Source organism: Odontesthes bonariensis, chromosome 10, assembly GCF_027942865.1.
Source record: "Odontesthes bonariensis isolate fOdoBon6 chromosome 10, fOdoBon6.hap1, whole genome shotgun sequence".
In the NCBI taxonomy this organism is placed as follows: domain Eukaryota; kingdom Metazoa; phylum Chordata; class Actinopteri; order Atheriniformes; family Atherinopsidae; genus Odontesthes; species Odontesthes bonariensis.
Window position 1 is genome coordinate 15,880,958 of NC_134515.1, and position 21,653 is coordinate 15,902,610.

At 42.9% G+C, this 21,653-nt stretch overlaps 2 protein-coding genes across 3 annotated transcripts; one reads left to right on the forward strand and one right to left on the reverse strand.

The window, feature by feature from the left end:
- Window positions 1–669: 669 nt before the first annotated feature.
- On the forward strand, window positions 670–11,622 carry rimkla (ribosomal modification protein rimK-like family member A). Its single transcript, XM_075476467.1, has 5 exons — window positions 670–869; window positions 7,305–7,535; window positions 8,767–8,853; window positions 10,013–10,216; window positions 10,946–11,622. The coding sequence occupies exons 1-5, from the start codon at window positions 707–709 to the stop codon at window positions 11,461–11,463; spliced, it is 1,203 nt and encodes a 400-aa protein (XP_075332582.1). The 5' UTR covers window positions 670–706; the 3' UTR covers window positions 11,464–11,622.
- Window positions 11,623–14,392: 2,770 nt separating this feature from the next.
- zmynd12 (zinc finger, MYND-type containing 12) lies at window positions 14,393–21,256 on the reverse strand. 2 transcript variants are annotated; one of them, XM_075476469.1, is made up of 8 exons: window positions 21,147–21,256; window positions 19,685–19,811; window positions 18,801–18,972; window positions 18,522–18,691; window positions 17,727–17,849; window positions 16,728–16,821; window positions 16,025–16,170; window positions 14,393–15,150 (listed from the first exon to the last, which is right to left on the reverse strand). In XM_075476469.1, exons 1-8 carry the CDS (start codon window positions 21,218–21,220, stop codon window positions 14,995–14,997), a joined length of 1,062 nt encoding a protein of 353 aa, XP_075332584.1. In that variant the 5' UTR covers window positions 21,221–21,256; the 3' UTR covers window positions 14,393–14,994. The 2 variants fall into 2 exon arrangements, with proteins under 2 accessions (XP_075332584.1, XP_075332583.1); XM_075476468.1 differs by having other exon boundaries at window positions 16,025–16,173.
- Window positions 21,257–21,653: the final 397 nt, after the last annotated feature.

The following is a 21,653-nucleotide window of genomic DNA, read 5'->3' on the forward strand; positions in this document are numbered from 1 at the left end:
ACGCCCCAACCAAACCTTTGTTTTGGGGCAGACCCCCGTTTTTACCGTGCACGGGCACGAGGAGAGGTGAAGTTGTAAACGAAGCGCGTGCTCTTTTCAGCACCAATACCTCGTGGATAGCAGCCAAACGCGCCACAGAAAGGATAGTTGTGTGGGTTAGCTTGCGTTGTTGTGATAAACCGACGACTTTGCGGTTTGCAACGCCCTACAACCGCTGCGATTACAGGGAAACTTTAGGGGCAGTGTCGTGTCGCCAAGCGGAAATACAAAGCGGCAAGGCTTCAGCTTTGTTTGCCCCGGCGGCAGGAGCTGCATCTCGGTTGAAAGAGACACGTTGTGCGGGTTAAAAAAAACAACAACGTCATCTTCTTCCCAGCGTTTGCTTTGTCGGGGTTCACCAAACGGCACCACGACAAGTCTAAATGGCTGGAAGCGAAGGGAAACGGAGGTGATATAAAATATTTTTCTCCCCAGCCGGTTCGGTCCAGACAGCGGTGGAGCCGTGGTCGTGTTTTTAGCCACATCACAGCCTGCTCGTGCCGCTTGCCGCCGAGGTCTCCATTGTGTGAGCATCTCCGCAATTCCTGCCGCCCGACCCCCGAATCCCGCGCTTCCACCGCGCACCTGCCGCCCCCACCCCCCCACAGTGTGTGTGTTTTTTTAACCGATTTTTTTCCTCACATTTTTAAAAATCCCCTCATCCAAAATGTGTTCTCGGGTTTGGTTCGTGACCGACCGGCGCATCAGCCAGGAGTACCCTCAAGTTCAGATCCTCCGGGCACTGAAGGAGCGCTGCGCCGACGAGGATGTTGAATTCCGCTATCTGCTCATGGATCAGATCGTGCTGACGATCACCCAGGGGCAGCTAGGCAAGTACCACCCAAACAAGCTGTATACGTGAATTATGCATGGACGGTGTTGTGCTTTATGTGTTTCACAAAGTTCAAGACGTTCATTGTTTGCTGGTTATGCTGTTGCGAGGCAGGGTTAGCCCCGCGTGCCTTCTAGCGAGCAAGGTAAGCAGCACAGCAGTGACCGCCTAACCCACTTTCCAGTAGACTGCCTCCAGAGGGAAGTGATGACGCTTGATTTAATTGAGCTGAATATGCTGTGTTGTATTCCCTACACTGCTGCGGAGGAGCAGATTTAAGCAGCTGGGAATGCTTTTTAACAATATTGGGAATTGGTGTATTTACAGGGCAGGCTTTTATTAGAGACATCCAGTTGAGGCCGGGTAATGTTGCTGCTGTGTGGTCGAATTTTTTCTGGATTTACCTCAACATCCCCACCTCTGATATACGCGTTAACGCTGGGTAGTTTGAGCCCAGACAACCCATCCACGTAAATATGTTTAATTCCGGTGCAAAGGTTGCGATTGTGCTTGTAATAACACCCCCAGTGATCTTTTGAAATTTACAAGATGAATTTTCACTTTAAATAGTGGGGGAAAAAAAATCTTGCACACATCCTACCACAGCTGTTTGTTAATACTTTATAAATGATTCAAATGGCTCATTAGTTGTCAAAACTGTAATCAGCTTACACTCTTTGAGTTTATTCTACTATTTTAGGTTTTTCGCACTCGCCGGCCTTGTCTATCTTACCGGTATGGTGTTATGATCACAAAACACCACCCAATCTTTTGTTGTCATTTTGTGCTGCTGTGCCAAGAACACACAGCAGCTCACAGTAACAAGAGGCCCTGATAGATTGATGGTGAATGCAGGAACTCAAACAGGGACACTTGGAATTTGTAAGGCTTGTGTGAAATAGGGCTGTGTCACAAGGTAAGAGGTGCGAGAGTCTAAATTAGCACATAAACGGTGTGGGCTGACATTAGCCGAGGCTGAATAGATGGGTGGAAATGTGGCTTGGATAGGGGTGTGTCTGGGCAGCATGTTTTCTCTTACCTCGTGCTGGTAATTCCCACAGCTCATCACAGTTATGGCAAAGGTTCATAGTCATCATGAGGCTTCTCATGCCAACACGTGGGCTTAAAAGTGACCATCATGGAATCTGAGAAGTGCCGTACATTTCACAGTTTTTACTGACATGATCTGAACAAATACCAATCTGTTGGTAGAATCGAAGGTTGGAAACACCAAGGGAACACAGTGAAGAGGGAGGGGGGGGGGGGGTCATACCATCTAATTCACATACGTGGGTAAGATTGCGATCTAGATCTGTAGCTTTACACAAGACCCAGCTGAGTTGTAAGTACGGCCTGTAATCCGCATTGGCTCTAAATCTGCATTCAGTAAATGTCTTCCCAGTGTTGGCTTGACATCAAGATTAACAACCAGTGGACAGATTGGCCATGTTGTCGGCTTCCTACACATAAAGTACAGGGGATAGAAGCCCTGTGGCCATGACTTAGCCATTCACACCTGTGTCATAGAAAATCTGGAGTCTGAGGGGAAATTACGATGAAAATCCAAACCACAACTGGCACCATGACCTTGACCAGGCCCGCCGATAGGGGGGGACAAACGGGTATTTTGTCCCGGGCCCAGGAATGGGGGAGGCCCAAAAAAAAAATAATAATAATAATAATAATAATAATAAGCCAGTATAGACATGGCAACGTGTGAAATTGCCATTTAGATAGAGTTGAATGTAACGAATGGCTTATAAACGTGACGTTTTGGGGTAGCCTGTAACTTTCGTTTAGACTGATTTAACTTGACACTTGCCAGATGAATGGGCTCCGCCTTGTTGGGGGGGGGAGGGGCATTCAGATAATTTTGTCCCGGGCCCAGCCAAACCTGTCAGAGGCCCTGACCTTGACCATATAATCCATGCAGAACCTGGGTAAATAAGTGAGTTTAGGTGGTTATATAATCTAATTTAAGGAACGCAGCTCCATATGCAGTACTTGAGACCGTTACAATACCAAAACAATACAATATGCAGTATTTCACGGTCATGTGACCAGTAATGTCTCCTGTCGTCTGGGGTACATCTACATTTGAAAGTTTTGACACTAACGTATCTTCTTAAGGTTTCACAAATTAGTTTACAAATCAGCAAAAGAGCGGAGACATAAAAAGGATAACACCGGTGGTATAACTTTATTCAAAATCTGCTTTTTGCCACAAGACGGAGGTACATTCATCTATAAAACTTTGGATGAATGGTAAAGCAGAGAACGCATTTATAACTTGCAATTTCAAAGTTTTTTAAAAAATGTGTGTGCTCTCACGTCTGTTCCAGGTTAATGGGTTCAGTGTCTCCATAGCAGAATTCATCAGTGAGCACACCCACGCATGCACATCATGTTGTTTCAATGACAAATGAGGCCCTTCAGTTCGAGCAGCTAAACCCAGCGCTCGGCCAGCAAAAGGCATTTCACATCCCATGATTATACAAAATTAAACTGGGGCCGGACATGAATTCATGTCACAATCCTTTGTGATCCTTGCGCATGCCAGTGGGCACACTGTTAGCCCAGTGATGATAAATGCAACACATCTGTGCCAGGGAACATGGTTTATTAAGGTGGGTTCATTGTCTTAATTTACCAGCAGAGTTTGTGTCAGCATCCACAGTCATGAGGTTCGGATAGAGTAGCCATAATACCGCATAATGTTTGGCTGTTCAGGAAATACACTGCTCACTTTCAAGAGAAATTAGACTGATGGTTCTTCTAATTTAATTTGTATCAACAAGCTTCTGTTGGTTGTTTCTTCTGGCGACCTCAGAAGCATCATCTTCAGGGATAATTGGCTAAATTAACACTGTTGTTCCTTGTGTAAACTCTAGTGTTTTTCTTTTTTGTGTTTCGAAACAACAGCTCCATTCTCCTCATGCCAAGCAAATGTAAGTCACATTTAAGTTAACAAAGTACAGTCTCCTTTAGTGGGCTGTGACTCGATTGCTTCTACCAAAACAGCTATTTATCATCGAACTAAAGTGTGTTGTTTGCAGATATTCGCATGAAGCCTGGAAATGGTCCATTTTCAATTCATTAGTTTTGGCAAAAATGCTTGCAGCTCTCGATTTTCCACCTGGCAGTGTCAGACTGGCCACTTTGTATGTCACACCACTGCACACTATAACCGCTGAGCTGAAAACTTTTACCCTGACATTAGAAGAGTCATATTTAGATGTGAGCAGCTGTCACACAATTTATTTCCATAGAAAATCTGACTATCTGCCCGGAATGTTTGGCCATACTTTTTATATGCTGTCACACTTCAGATAAGCACTCTTTGAGGAATTTGCATAGTTGCAATAGCCAAAGGGAACGGTGTCCGCATCGTGATGACTTGACTCTAAAACCTCTAACTTTGTGCCTTTCAGTGTTGATCAGCGCATTAAAAACTGTGATTGAAGTACGGTTCAGGTTACCACAAATATGCATCTTCACTGTTTTCTCGGAGCCTCGTCTTCTAGCCTCCAGCCTGAGTTTGACCGGCCACTCTGCCGGAAATAAAGTACTTGTTGAACACGTCCACACCACCTACAGTCAAAACAGCAGCAGCAAAATGTTTGTTTCTAGTAAGGAAGACAGTATACTGTCTCATTTTGCCACTATAACCGAGACGTTCTTTTATTTCATGTACATACTTGAATCTATCACTCGGTGGGGGTATTTTTTATTGATATTGTATCAGCTAAGTTACAGGTTAAATGACCAAACTGATGATGATGCAGCATTTTAAACTGCACATTGTTGTCTGAAGCAAGAAAGTATATATCAAAAACCTTTTCACAACCGGCTCATAAATGTAATTCTAATATTTGGCGTCACGAATTTAGTCTGAAATAACGGCTCACAGGAATATTAACACACTTCCCAGCTCTTAACCAGACACATAAAAGAGGACTCTAAATTATTCAGTGTGGAATGCGGTTTATAAGAATTCTTAGGTTGCATCTTACCGAAATCTGTTTACATGCTGTTCACTTCTGTTTGTGTGAGCCAGATATTTGTGCTATCTCGTGTCCCTGCTTCCTCACTCCAAGTGCTGCAAATGTCAAAGTGGTAAAGCACTGAACTATGTTTTCACATTGTGCGTGTTGCTGATGACCGATAGACACGAGGAGGCATCGTGAGTGATCAAACCATGAGACGTCGGTTTAACCAGTGGCCCCGTAGGGTTAATGTACACAGGATACTCATATATAGAGGGATACTGCGTGCAGCGTTGGCAGGAACAACCAGTCAAACACACTGGCACAGCATTTGTCAGTCTGCTTTGTGACGTCGCAGCGGCATGCATAGAATGCATGTTATTCCTGTAAGCTTTGTCCAGCAGATTGAAAATGGGATGCACCTATACAGTCCATCAAACAATGAAAACATTCTGCTTCATCAAACTGGTGAGGAGAAAAGTCCTACCAGCTCTAAGTATGAAAAGGTCACACCCACTATTAACATAGAGGTTCCCTCTCAAAATCCTACTTTAGGCTGACAGTGTTATCTGCTGTAATTGTCAGGATCTCTGAATGTTTTTGCCACGGTCACATGACGGACAGTGTAAAGCACAAAAACACTTGCACAGATGAATAGACCTGATTCATCCGGCTGCCTCGTTGGTCTCCGTTTGGTCCCCCTGGAGACAGAGACGAGTGCTGTGAATACTGTCTGTCAAAAACCATGAGACCACATCCCCTGACACTTCCCACTGTAACAGCACTCACAGTCCTGCACAATCAGTGCAGTGTGTGAGACCGCTGAATGGGGTTGAAGAGGCAGTGAATCCTCCTGCTTCTTTGCTGACATTGTGAGGAGGAGGAGGAAAAAGCAAGGGGTGGGGATCTTTTCGTGGCTTCATACTCTTTTCTTTTTCTTTTTTTTCATGCCCCCCCCCCTCCCCTCCCCTCACTGCCCTCCTCTCTATTAGCTGCAAGGCATCCTTGTCCATTTTCGCATGTTGCCTTTCTTTTGCGATACCTTTTGTTTTTGTTTTTTTACACAAGAGCAGCATGTGAGAGAAACCAGTATGCAGGCTGGTGCTTCTCCCGACATGTTAGTAGCGGCTTCTCTTGACCTCTTGTGATCTCAACCAGAGCCGTTACCACTGCTGTGAGCCTGTAGATACTAAGATGGCTGAAATTCACGTCATGGCTGGGGGAAGTGCTGTGCCAGTGACAAATGTGTCTCCTCCCCTCTTTCTTCTAGGTAGAGTACATGTGAAAGCACACAGGTGCAGGTTTTGTCGTCACTTAATCTGTTCATCCTGATGAGCTGTTTGGTCGCACCGCAGGTTAAAAAAAACCTTATGCTCTGGTTTTGTCGGTCCGTCTTATCCACTTAAACAAGGCAGCACGAGTCACCACTAAAATACTGCCAGATCCTAATCCACGCCTAGTGAATATGGCATCTGTGGAGGAAAATATCAAGCCCAAAAACATCTATGAGACTTCAAAATCTTTGTTCAATTCTACATCTCTAGATAGTTGTTTAGAGACTGGAGATGACCGGAATGATGGAGGTCTGACGGATTTTCTGTTATACTAACTATTTTCTCACCACCAAACTTATTCAAGATTATCTCTGTCCAGTTCCCACTGTTTTCCACAGCTTACACATACTGCACTGAGTTGAAATAGCTGATCAGTGACCTATTCAGATGTTCTCCGTTAGCCTATTGTCCCTTTTGCTCTCATTTGCATAAGAAAAGCGGTGTCAGGCCGAGACGCTGGAAACCAAGGTCAATTTGACTTTCAATAAAGCAAAGCACAGTGAGTTTCAGATCCTCAATCTGGTGGATTACACTCACTTTGCATTGCGACTGCATCAAAAATTGCAAATGATTTATCAAAAGAATGCTGGGCAAGAAAACATAGTGTTTTACTGCCGTGTGTACAACATATTGTGCCACCACACTTTTCTCAAGTGTGATTACATTTGAGCTTTGCTCCCTTGTGGTTTCAGATACACTTTTCCCTGCTTCACTGTCCTAAATTGTGACAAAATAGTCTTTGGTGCCGGTGTGTCAGGAAGTCTAAATTCTACACTGCAGGGTTTTACTGTAAAACTCGGCTGGCTGAGTGATCGTCTTCCAGCAGGAATGTCACCAGCTCGATCCACAGCGTGTCCACAGAGTGCTTTGCAGAACCGTCCACAGTCTGTAGGACGAATAAACTGTTCAATAACGATGGATCCAGGCTTTTCGACATGACATTTAAGAAGGGAAAGTGGCATTTATAGACATAAATGTATCAGTTTTTACTTTGCAAGCATAGAAGACAAGCTTGATCCTGGCCACTGGTAAATAATTTTTTTCCCATATGTTTTCCATTCACCCATCCCTCTACCCCCCCCGCTCTTCCCCTAACTCCATCTCACCCTCCAGGTCTGCGAGTGGAGCAAGAATTGGTGACATCTTATCCACAGGTGGTGGTAGTGCGGGTTCCCACACCTTGGGTCCAGTCTGATAGTGACATCACTGTGCTGCGCCATCTGGAGAAGATGGGCTGTCGGTTAATCAACCGGCCTCAGGCCATACTCAACTGTGTCAACAAGTTTTGGACCTTTCAGGAACTAGCTGGTCACGGTGTGCCTCTTCCTGACACCTTCTCTTACGGTACATCCCTGCTTGAAATTGATGTTTGTCACAGTGTATGCGGTTTGCTTTTTCAGGATGCTGATATTTAAGCCGTTGTGTATATTACTGCTATCTCTCAATATATTACTAAGAACCAGTGGGGTTTGTTCTCCGCTGGGAGTGTATTAAGGTAGAAAGAACACAAAAACGTTACGGTATTTGCGACTTCTTACGAGAAGTTGTACACATGCGGTCAAGGCAATATATAGTTTTATACCTGCAGTCTGAACATAGTCAGAAAACGTTGCTTTTATTACTCGTACTTCTTTGATTTTCTAAGACAAAACAAAGGCTGACAACCAACAGCACACATTTTCAGTTTTCCAAAAACTCACAGTGCTGCGGTGTTCTTGAGAGCAGAAAGAGAAGGAAACAGACAGAGACAAGGGGAAAAAAAGAAAGAAAAAGGAAGGGGGGTTGTTTGGCCTACATTCCAAGCGTCTCTGTGCACAGTAGGCCAGGCGATGCATGCAGAGCAGCTGGGGAGCTTATGTAACTACCCCCCACCACCGTGCACACATATCCCACACCATGCCCTTTCATGATTCTTCAAAAAATGAAACATTCAATTACTTAGCTGCCACTACCACAGCAGCTTACAACATAGTTGTAAGCTCATTTGGTGTCCGCGAGCTCCTCTGCTCCCTCTGTTCTTTTCCTCTCTGAGTGAAAACACGTGATTTAGTTCATCAGGCAAGAGCCAAGCTGACAGGCTTGTATGCATCTGTTGCCTCGGCTAAAGGCCAGAGAAGACCAGACAGGAAGGCAAGGACGGTGAGACAATAACACAGATATGGAGAAAGGGATGCACGTGGAAATCAATCATTAACATTTATTTTTCCGATCTTTTTTGACACATTTTTGTCATAGCCTCTCAAGGCAAAGCAGAGAAAGTGTGAGAACATCTGTTGACACGAGCTGTCATTATAACTCTTTGTCAGATTCGGTCAGCTGCTTCACATTAAATAAATCGGTCAGTGACTCCTCTGTTCAAGTCTCATGAATCAAGCAGCAGGTCTTAGCTCAGGGCAACACTCCTGCAGCCTTGCTGTTTTTGAGTCACTCCTGTTTCCATAGCGACAGGCTACATTCCCTCTCCTCGCTCTGCCCGGTCAGCTGTAATGTGTGAATGCCATGCCATCGAAACAAGATCAGCTTGTAATATATTTGACTGTGTGGGGGTGTGTTTGTGCTCATGGGCTTTTCTCAGGTGGGCACGACAACTTCCGTAAGATGATTGACGAGGCGGAGCCACTGGGCTACCCGGTGGTGGTGAAGAACGCACGTGGCCACAGAGGTAAGACAATCAGCCCGTTACTTCCTGTCATTCATTCTGTTTACCACACATCTCAAAAATGACCACACTAATGGGAATGTAGTCCACCCTCACATGAAATTCATTGACAGAGTGTTAAATTAATAGGACGGCGGTGCCGACGCAAACACAAAACTGAAGCTTGTAAAGCTTGCAGTGCTTTTGGTTTGGTAACCATTTCAGTTTCCAGTTTACATATTGACATAAGAGCTTGTGTGTGTAGTGTTAGTCTTGCCATTAATGAAATGTCCACGAAAGATCAGCGCCAGTGTCTGCTAACCCATTACCTCATTTCTATTGATAGTTATCAAGTTAACACTTGAGTGGCTCTACAGTTGTGTGAAGGAATAACTATGGGGTTTGGTACATCACGCTGCCATCACAGCACATTGTTAGGGGGAAAGCAGCCGTTGGTCAACAGCTAACGTGACCCTTTTTATGGAGTTCAGCGTCTCAAAGGTTGTTTTCAGTCTGTGGTTGACCGTTGACACTGGCTGAAGTTCAGCTCGTCTTCCTCCTCATATAAATGACTGAACAAATACAAAGGATGGACTCAGAGTGTTATGAACCATTGTAAATTAGATGCCAAATGTATCTTTTGTTCGCTCTTCGAGGTCAGTTGTTTGGATATGAAATACTGCTGTTCACAACAATGAACTACACTGGGGTTCAGACTCTGAACAATGTTTTAAGCTTTGACGATATAAATTTGTTCTTAATGTGCCTTATTCGAAAGAACTTTGTCTTGTGAAGTGTTACATCCAGCCTGCTGCTGTCCATCAGCCTGTCTTCATTATGTTACCTTAGAGACTGTCTTGTCATTGTGTTCGAATTGCAAGTTGAGCATGGACACACAGCAATGACATGTTTTTCCTTGGAACAGAGTTCAGAGGTCTTGACATTTAGGAGACAGTGGTGCTAATTAAAACAGGCATCTTCTATCCTCTGTGAGAAGCAGCTCTATGACTTTCCAGCAGAACTTTAAGGAAACTATTCAACCTCGACATGCATTGCACAAATGACAGATCTTGTAAGAATCTTGATTTCATGTTAATGTAAACAGGTCTATGTGTTATAAAAGCTTGAAGACTAGCTCATCTTTCCTTTCTTCCCTCATCTAGTTTCTCCTTCCTTCTCTTAGGCAAGGCTGTGTTCCTGGCACGGGACAAACACCACCTGACAGATCTGTGCCACTTGATCCGCCATGATACCCCCTACCTGTTTCAGGAGTATGTCAAGGAGTCGCACGGACGTGATGTGCGTGTGGTCCTGGTTGGCGGCCGTGTCATTGGCTCCATGCTACGCTGCTCCACTGATGGTCGCATGCAGAGCAACTGCTCCCTGGGTAGGCAGACACCTGAGAGGCAATGCTCACACACTTTTAATTACTGAGCTTGCCCCCCCCCCCCCTGTTTTACAGTTGGCAGCCCTACTGCAGGGAAACACTTAACTTTGCAAGATGAACATATTTATTTTAACGTGGTAGCTTTGCATGAGGTGACTATTTGAATCATTTCAGATCTGTTACCACATGTAAAAAGTAATTCATCTGCTCCAATTGTTCTTGCATAGGACACCATTTAACTCTCATTTAAAGTGCGTTTGTCTAAATTTGTGCTCAAATATAATGTTCCACCTGCTGCTCCAACCAGTTTTGGAAACAGCACAAGCTCTGACAAGCTTGTGCTGAATTCACCCTCGAGACTTTAAGTGACAGTTCTCTGGGCTGATGAGACCGTTTGTCAGGGCATGGGTTTAGTTACGCTGTGGCTTTAATACCCTGTGACATATTTAGGACATCTGTCATCAGTTTATTCTGAATTTATGTAACAATGCATGTTGACACTTTTACTGACTCCATTTTTAATCTGATCGTTAGATACTGAAAACAGCAATATCCTTTAATCATGCTAAATCAGCCACGTATTTCTGTGATTTAGCTTGAAACAATGTTGTTTTGAGACTATATTGATGAAAATCAAGCCAATCTTGTGCATGGAATCGCATATTGGGAGGAGGATGAACGATAGACCGTTGCAGATTTTAACCAGCTTCATGTGTCCTAAATTGTTAGGTGGTGTGGGTATGATGTGCCCCCTGAACGAGCAGGGCAAGCAGCTGGCCATAGAGGTGTCTAACATCCTCGGCATGGATGTGTGTGGCGTTGACCTACTTCAGCTCAACGATGGCTCATTTGTGGTTTGTGAGGCGAATGCCAACGTGGGCTTCATCGCCTTCGACCAGGCCTGCGGCATGGATGTAGCAGGGATTGTCGCCGACTTCGCCCTGTCAATGCTCCCCAGCCGCCTCACCCGCAAAATGTCCCTGCTGTCTGTGGTGTCGAGCACCAGCGAAACCAGTAGCGAGCCCGAGGTGTGCATTGTGCCCACAGGCGGCAGCTCGCTGCCGGAGGCAGTTTGCAACATGAGCATGGGTTCTACTTCCAGCGAGAGCGACCCGGAGCTGGCGGAGGCCTCGCAGTCGTCCCCCTGCCAGTCCACACCTCCCACCCTGCCCGATCTCCCCGACCTCCCCGACCCAGCCTACTTCAACACCCTCCTGGCCAATGAGATCAAGCTATTGACTGAGTGAGAATCAAGCGAATCCACGCACACACAGACAACACAAATGCACGTATACATAACACATGTACAGATTGCAACAAACATTCCTTAGTTAAAAACACATATCAGTCCAGAAAACATTTAAACGTAGGATGTTCAGTGCAAAACAAGAGAAGAGAGGAATGGAACACATTTTTCTGACACAAGAAACAAACACCAAAACATGAGCCCTCTCCTTTAAAGAAAAAGATCTGAGGCTGCTCCCCTGACTCTTCTCTCCTTGTATCTTTTCAAAAGTTCCAAATCCCACCACCTAACTTAGTTTACACTAAGGCATCTCGTCATATGAGATAACTGCCAAACTTGGCCTCTACTCGTGTGTATTTGCTATTTTTGGGTGGGTGAAGGATTTCCATGTTTTTATCTTTCTCACAAAGCAAGCTGTCATAGAAAGGTTTGGTCAGGTTTGGTGGATCGGGTGCTAAATGAAGTTGAATACATCCATGTGATAGGCATATTTCACTGTCAGTTCCAATGTAGCAATGACAAGGACACAGAACATGATAGGGACAAACGAGACATGTACAAATTCCACGCTGGCAAGTAGTCCTATTTAATAGCCAAGACCTGGCATATTAAAACGCTTTTATGACTTTTTCAGTTAAAATTCTGGATTACACGTGTGCTTACCAGAATAAGAAGTCTGATGCTTTTTTAAAATTCATGAAATGCCTAGCACTTTATAATAAACAGATGTATTTTTCACACTCAGATGACATATTTAGGAAAGATGAGACAGTGTGGAAGCCGTGTCAACACATGCAAGCAAAATATACCTCAAAACATCGACGTCTTACTGCCATAGGATGACATAGACATTCAGTACATATCAGCCTGGACCCTTGTGGTTTTAAAATGGCCCCCTGACATATCAGGTGTACTTTCCGTTTATGTCTAGGACCTAAAAGGATAATTGTGTTTTGCTTTTTTTTGTCTTTTGTTTTTTTTTGTAAATATCATAGATAGCAAATTAGCTTCACAGCATACGAGAACCAAGTACCTGATGAAACTGGAACAGCTTAAATAAAAGCCAAAATGGACGTTTTCATAAGCTGCTGTGGACAAACTAGATTGTACAGACTTATGATATTAAAAGGTTACGGCTGAAATTTGGTGCTAACGGTTGTGGATTTGGTTAGATGTGATTTATCAGTCATATTATTTGTAGACTTTACTTTTACAGTTTTCATAAAGTTGTTGTTCTTGATTAAAAGGAAAAAAAAAATGAAATAACCTAACCCACAAAATATGTCGGCATGTTGTACAAAGAAAATGAAAACCATATTTTTATTCTTCCTGAGTACAATGTTACTATATATATTTTTTTCTTAGTTAAGAGAGGAAGGAAAAAATATCCAGGGATTACAGCAGGCCTCATTGTTTACAGGTTTTGTTTCTTTAGATTTTACCTTGAATAAATACCATAGTAGGGTTTGCTGGGGTAGCTGTCATTCTTCAAAAGTAACTTCCAACTCTGATCAAAAGCACAAAGAGAAACTGTAAATCGTCCAAATAGAAACCTTAACTTCTTTAGGCTTGTAACCCTTTCTGTTGAACACAACTCAGGGAAGCAGCCTGGATCTCAGCCCTGACACCCCCCCACCCCCACCCTCACCCCCACCCAAAGGCATAATATATCCATCCAAGCTAGAGATGTGTCATAAACATACCACACACCCACGCACAGAAGACAAAAAAAAAATACAAAAACAACAACGAAAAAAAGGTTGTGAACTACAGTATAATACACAGAGGTGTATACCATGGTTAACATGCACTTTTTTTCCTTGCTTGTTTCAGAATGTCCCTTGTTTTCTTCCTAATTTATGGTATTTTTGGAGAAAAAAAGAAAAAAAAAGTGGTTTGTGTGCACTAATATTGTCTCAATAAAGTGAAAACCGCTGTGAAGCTTGGTTTTATTTTCCTCTGTTGTGGGCCAAATATACTAACAGCCTGGAGATTAACAGGGCGCTGCTGGAGGGTGCTAACAGACCAGAGGGGGCAGCTTCTTATTTTCAGTCTGCTGTTGACTGAATCACAGTGGCTCACCATCGTTTACACTACTACCGTGATCTTGTCTGGTACCTACATCCAAATCGAAGTATCTGACAGACAAACTGTGAAATCTGTTTTTGTCAACGCACCTGACACTCAACAGCCGGTGGGCACGATCATCAAGTCACATCCCATCACGAACACTTAAATGGGTGAACTATCTCCTGTAGGTGTCCCTGTCTACTCTGTGTCTGTATTGAAACCTGTGTCATTCCATGTTGTGTACATAAATGTAAATTCAAGATCACATATCTTACATCAATACCCTGCCATAAGAAAGAATCAAACTCTCATTTCTCTCTTACAACCCCATATTTTTATACATGCAGACAGAACACATCTTATCAATAAAGGGTTGATTTAACAGTGCCCTAGCAACTCTCAGACCGCCTTTCCATTGTCTGGTTTCCTTGGGAAGCATTGACGAAGGGTTCATAGCTGAGTCAGTCTTAAGTCCAGCTTTGCTCGGTCTTTAAAGATCAGCAGCCATGAAGTGGATTGCTACTGAAAGAAACAGGGGTGCCACATGTTAAGAGACGCATTGAAGGAAGGAAAAAATGATGCGTTTACTGGCCCGAGTGGCACCGAGCCAGCTCGGAACAAACTTGTAAAGACCTCTGGATGAGACACTGTGTATTGCAACAAAGCATGTGGTTAATATTTAAATCCAGTTTTGCTGCTAATGTACATTTGGTTCAAATATTAAAAAGGGAAATATTAGATAATCCAAGTTTTTCCATGTTTTACTGCCTCTAAACACATGAAAAGTTGAATGACAAAAAAAAAAAAAAAAACGCCCAAAACAAACACACACAAAAAAAAACATTTTGTTGTATAATTACGTACGAATAACACTAGTAGTGCAAGAATTTTTAAAAATGACTTTGACATGATGATTAAATGTTTTATGACAATATCACAGCGAGCAACAATTTCATTTTGTCTGTTTCAAAACAAGCCTGTGGTTTGCTAAAAGGTTTACAACATACTGGTCTTTCCAGACGCCACATTTCTGCGTCAGTGAAATGATGCAGCGTTCTGCTAATGACTCGAAGGCGTTCGAAAATATGCCTGAGTATATCAGAATATTCTGAAATTATTAAAAGGTTCTGGACTGCTTTGTACGAAATAAGCAGGAACATAGCATATAAAAGGTTTCAGCGAATGCCCTTTACCATTTCTTTGTTCTGTCACTGATGTCATTCTGACATGGTCCAAAATGGATCCCGAAATTATGTAATTCACAAATGTTCAAAATGATGTAAATATATATCCCTCGTTTTTTATGATTAAAATAAAGAGTCATTATTCAAATACAGTGCAAATGTGTCTGCTCTTTTTACTACATCTATCGAGCATTTCTGCATCAACATGTGAGTTATTTGACATGAAGATTACAGCGTACACGTGTTATAAATGTTCACACGGGGGAATTGGTGTGGGGCTAAACAGACGTCCCACTGGAGCAGATCTCCCAGCAAACGTCTGTACCAGGTTGTGGATTCCGCAGCAGCTGCAACAGGACTTGGATGGGCTCTGCCAGGTCATGGTTTGGTATCAGCTGGCTGGCGTTCAAAGCTGTGGTGCCAAATCCCTGTGCCTGGCACACAAACGGAAACAAACACAACCACTGAAGATGTCAAGGTGGGGTGGGGGAAGTTAATGTTTTGCTGCATGTGAGCCAGGGGCGACTGGGTATTATTTAGTGAATCACTCAAATACAAAGTGGTAAAAAGGAACAATACCATTCTAATTAAAACTGTCCGCACACATGTCCATGGACTGCATATAAAGAGGATATGGGTCATGCAGCAAGACAACGTGCGTAGGAACACAAGGCATTTTCAAAATGATATCAGAAGAAGAAACTTGTAATATAATGGCCGAGTTAAAGTCCTAACCTTAATCCAACAGGAATGTTGAGGAGGGACTTGAAGCGAGCAATAAATGTGAGCAAACTCACCAACTTCCCTGAGTTGAAGCTGCCTCTGAGTTGCAGTTGTTGTTGCACAAAGGTTCACTAGATAATGTTGGGTAATGAATAATGACACAGTGCATATTTTTAAAAATAGATTCATTTAACGGGGCTCTGTTTGTCTTTTTTATTGCTCATGAAAATTTGATGATGTTTTAGGTCACCTACAAAGTACTTTCTTTTGCAGTCAGAGTAATGGATACATTCACGACCCCACTGTGGCCTTATTCAACACGATCCACTAAAAATCTGCTCATTCATCCAACATCTGAAGTGTTGTGGCTGACACACACAAACACCCACGGAACTAAAGCTTAGCATTAAGAAACAGGAAACCAAGATGTAAGTCAGAGTGTCTCGGCAGTCTCATAAACTACCACTAATTCCCGCCTTGTGTTTACGGCTTCACCAATTAGAGATAATCCAACCTTCCGACAGCAGAATAAGAAAATGGGGAACTGTGTCACAGCGTCATCACTAACTCCATCAGGTGCCTCACCTTTAGGGAGTCATCTCCCAGGAACCACAGCATGGCAAGGCAATGGGCCACCAGAGCAGTCTGAGTGGAGTCTTTTCTGGAATATCTCTGCACAAACTCCAATATGGCTCTTAGCATCTCATCCGCTTCAACTTGCTGGGAATGGTCTACTTGAGTTTAAAGAAAAAAAGATGTCCTTTTACACTACCATGGTCTTAAGTACACCAAAACAAAACAAAAAGTAAAAAAGCATATATATATTTTTTACAGGTATTTCACAGCATCAGGGGTAATGGAATCTGGCTGTGCCTCTCATTTGTACATTTGTTGAATTCTTTTTCATTCACTTTTTTTTACCCGAAGCATTCCATAAAGATTCGGAAGTAGCATTGAAGCTAAAAAGCTCAGCATTATATGTAGGGCAGCAGCTGTGATAGATGCTAAGCGTGCGGATGCTGCAGAGCCAGAGTTGTGTCAGCAGTGGTCTCTGGTCGGCCCTAAGCATGCTACTGTAAATCTGGGGTTTAGCTTTAGGATTGCACAGCACGTCAGGTCAGTTAAATATAGCGCAGTTGACCTTATTTTTTTCAGTTCTAAAGTCTTATTCCTTGGTTGTCTTGCACACTTACAGAACCCTTGGCTGGAGTTTGGGGCCTGATACAAGATAGATGTGTGATATAATTTTCTTTGTCTGATAGCATGCATTAGGTGTGACAAGACCCACCATAAGAGAAGTCCGATAGCATGGCAGGATTTCTGATGTTTTGCAAGCGAGTCTCTAAGAGTTCGGTGAGATGACAGTGCCAAGTATATGCCACCTAAAATAAGAGAAAAATACAATCATATTAACTGTTAAACATAAAAATAGATTTAACCACATACGCAATAACATCATAACAACTCCATGTACCAATTTCAGGCGCATCTACAGGTTCATGATTTTACTTTTAATTAGGGCTGGGCGAGTTAACTCGTTATTATCACGTTAACGCATTAATTATTTAACGCCGACAATTATTTTATCGTGCATTACTGCAGGTTTTATTATTCATTTTATTACTGTAAAAGTCTGTTGCTCACAGGCTTTTATTTTGTAAAAGTCTGTTGCTGTCTGCTGCGGAACAGGAAAAGAAAGTAATCGGCGGATCCACCAAACATGGAGAAGGGTACGGAACTTTTACTGGGCCATTTTCATTTTAAAGTTCTTCCAGACGGCGGAGTCGACAGAACCAAAGTCATCTGTAAACACTGCCAAGTTGAATTGTCTTCTCACCGTAGTAGTTCCAGTCTAAAATATCACTTAAAGGCAAAACACACAATTGATACCAGCAAGTCATTCAACGAAACAGTGTGTTTGCACAACAAATGTTATGGCACTTTCATTCATATGGCAGTACATTTATAATAAAACTAAATGCTAAAAGCTATACACTACTTTTGAATTAATTTTTGGATTTTGCGTACAAATGCGATTAATCGCGATTAATCAGGGAAATCATGTGATTAATTAGATTAAAAATTGTAATCGTTGCCCAGCCCTACTTTTAATTTCTTGTTATCTCACAATACATCACTGTTGCGCCTCTGTTTACATTTACATATTTCAGGCACCTTTGTGCCGCACACAGAGAATTAAAAAAAGAAAAATCTGGACTTCAATGTAGACATTTTAGGCAGCTCAGCAGTCTTATTCTCCCCAAGCGTGATATGATAATGGGCATACCTGAGCGTATAAGGAACGAACAATGGGCATCTTCCCCTGCTTGATGAACACATCAGCCATGAGAAAGTAGCCATGGCACGTGACTGTGCTATCCAGACCACACTCCTCACTAGCAAAGTATATCTGCAAGCATCAGAGAAATAAGCTTTTTCTTATACAAGCTGTTTTTTTACATAAAAAAAAAAAACGGAAATGACTGCACCTGTGGAAATGACTTCCTGTCACGAACAACCACAAACAAACACTGAGAGACTATATTGAAACTACGTGCTCTCAAATAGAAACTCAGTGTAACAAAAGTGAATGCACTAATTACTCATTAACTGCTCACAGACACACAAATTAGAAAATATTGTGATCACTGAATCGATATTACTGAATGAAAATGAAAAACAGTCTAATCTCAAATTAAAATGAGAAAAATCTGAGGACACCTTTTGTTTTACAGCCAGCCTGCGTTACCCGTGAACACCGCAACGTTCTCAGTTTTGGACTCATGGTGCGTGTTCATCCGTATGTCTGCATTGTCAATTCACAAATAGAAGAACTACCAGATGATCTAATGAAATCGATTGAGACTTCACAACCGCGGGCATGGACAGACGTTGTTGTCGTGGGTGTCCTTTTTAAATAGTTTATGTAAAGCATTAGTTTGGAAATGTTCACAAAGGTTATTCCTGTCCAATTCAATGGAGTTTGTTTGGTGAGTAAAAAGCTCCTGACAACATCACTGGAGTTATGGAACAGTTAAGAAAATGGTGTGGTTAGGTTGTTCTTGCTAAGAATGCCACAAACATCATTTGCAAAGTGAAGCAGAGCTGCTTCCAGGTTTCCAGTCGCCGTGTGGAGGCGGCCCAGGCTCCTGTGCAACCGGTGGCGGATTGAGTGACCGCATTCTGGACTCTTCAAAACTGCCCACTCAGCCTGGGAAAGGAGCTCTGCTACAAGGGCTAGATTACCCAGACCTGTTTATGTTCGAGGAAACACACAAAAAAAATCGCACACAAATTCATTTATTCTACATCAAACCAAGGAAAAAGAAGCTGAGGAACCATTTTGTGCTTTATCTCTCACCCATGTTGGCGTCAGCCAGCAGCAGGAAGGCGGGGACCAACTGAACGGTGTTGGGGCCGTGGACGTCGATGGAACAGCGCAGGCAAAACTGGGCGGCAGGGAGAGCTTCTTGGTGTTTACCCTGAGAAAGCTTGCTTTGAGCCACCAGCCTGCAAATGTCACTCAGCTCTGCCTGGGAGACAAACCCAAGGTTGCTTTACTCCACTCCACTTGAACAGACTTTAAAGACTACCGCACAACAGATTCACAGATTGCATGACACCATGGTTTCATCAAAACTTTAATCACAGAGGACTGACCTGGTTTCAGAAATAGTACGTGGAGAGTCTGGGGACAAAATGAACTGTGGAAAAACTCCTCTTGATATTAGTTTCTGTAGAAGCTATTTATGTTCTACTACTGAAGTTCAAACATAATTCTCAGGAAGGGAGGTTTTTGTGAAAACAAGGTGGAACTGAGGTCTCCCTCATCAACTAATGCAGCAGATCTGTTGTCCTTCTGTCTACATCTCCACCAATCGGCCTATGTAATACACTCAATTATTTAATTTTTTACAAAACTGATGCTGCTTATCATTTCATTCTATTCTTTTTTTTAATCTTTACTTTGCTCATTCTGCCATTTTACTGGCTACTCCCATTTTGAACTTGGCAGCTTGCACCTGAAATTAGCAAAACTAAAGCCTTACAATTGGAAATGAAAAGACGAGTCGTAAACAAAGGGACACAAACCCTCAGTGGGTTATGGCTGTATCATATGTTTTCCTTGACAGCAAAAAAAAGAAAAATCAAGGATGGAGTGAAACTCAAAACAAGTTGTTGACGCTGTTCCATTTATTTCTAAGCTTTTCGTATGTGGTCCAAATGCATAACATGCACCCTCACCTTTTTTAGCTGTTTTTCTATGCAACTGAGTTGCTGCAGGCTAAGCGTCTGGGTACGGATGGGAACAAGCAACTGGCAAATCCTCTCGTGGATCCCCACCCAGTCAGCCTGTTGGTGCTCTGCATCACTGAGGAATTAAAAAAAAAAAGATTCGGATATACTCAGACAGTTGCCCTCTCTTATTCCCACCAGCTTAGATCCAAAGAGTCCTGATGGCTTCGCTATGAATAATGACTTTCTCAGCTGTCTGATAAGGAGTCATGATCTATGATTTGAACAGCTGAGATGACACTTGTACTGTAGAACAGTATCAGTAAGACTGACTGTAAAATTCCAGACTGACCCAATGTACCAATAACAGTAAAATGTTAGCTGGTTCGAATTCTGCTAACATTTCAAAACCAAAATCTATTCAGGAGAATCCATCTAAGCACACTAAGGGCATGTTTAATTGTATGCTATTACATAACTGGTCTATAATTTTGTTCATATGGCTCTCTTCTTTCGCACACTTCTGTGGAAACTGTCTTGGTTTCCAATGCATACTTCCTACTGTGGAGCATGTGTGTTCACTGCCGTGCTTCTGTGTATGCAGACTTGAAACAGAAGCAGTGAGCAGGCAGAAATCTGGCCATGCCACGTCACCACTAGCACTGACATAACTCATGCAGGCATGTGTACAGCACACACAGCAAAGCGCTCAAACGCAGATCGAAAAGTCTTCCCACAGCACACTAAGGAGATAAATTATTCTTTTGAGTATTTTCTATGTCAAATATGCAGCAGTATATCCAATAATAAACACTCACAGGCGGTGATGTTGTTGCCAATTTGACCATTTCATCCCAATAGTGTGATTGCTTTGCCCCAAGTAACATGGTGGCGCTCTGACAAAGAGACACGTTTGAACAAAGTGTATTTGTTTAAGTCCTGACAAAAAAAAGCTTAAAATACCTCTCTTCTCTCCTGTATTCTTTGTTTTTGACATATATTTGCATTTTGTTCGAAACATGGGCCTCGTGTTAATTCATTAAAAGGGCTGCCAGGAAAGCATGTACAGTAAGTGGCTATAAGCTCCCCGAGAGTGGCTTTAGTAGTTCATCCCTTTCTATAAATCCCCCCACAGGGAGGGTCACCACATGCTCCTCATCAGAGCCAGTGAGGATTCCACCAAGCACCATCTTGCACTCTGTAGTTGAGTCTAGAAACAAAAGTAATGTTTATAGTTTGGGGGGAAATCGTATTATCAAAAGCAGACGCAGAAAACAGTCTCATGAGCACAAATAACCACTGTGGTAATGACATTTCCAGCTGTTCCACTCCCTCCTGACGACACAGTCACATGCACGGCCTTTACCCACGTGGAACACTGATTTCTGCTGTGAACTGAAAACCGTGGCTAACGGTGCCCCCTCGTGTCCAAACGTGAACGTGGCATCTGTTCACGAGGAGGTGAACTTACCAGTAAAAAGTCACCCGACACTTGGTGCACTGCAGGTTCGCTTCTCTCTGACAAAGTTCACAGAACTTCACCATGCCTTTGGGGAATGCAATAGGAAGTACTCTGGTCGTTGTCCCCGAATCTTGTCGATTAGTCTCCATTGTCACAAGAAGGCCTGTTTGCGAGCGTGAGACACAGGACCCGTTCGGTAACGTGAAGTTAGCTGCCACCGGCTGGGGAAACTTTACGGTCGCTATGGAAACAGCCTTAACCGTTTTGGAAAGCGGGCGTAGCCTAGGTGACATTTACACCGACAGTAGAAATTCCGCCAGCACTGCCATGATATAAATGTTCTACCTTTGCCACAGTCTTTATTTGGCTAAAATAGGTGCCAAAGAAAAGCGCCCTAAAGCATGTGGTCACAATTCTTTTTAAAGCTGTTTGCCAAAAGTTGACCTCACAACTGTTAGGTAATACCGAGGGTCTAGTTGTCCACTATATTCGCTTTAGTTGCACATGAATTCCCCT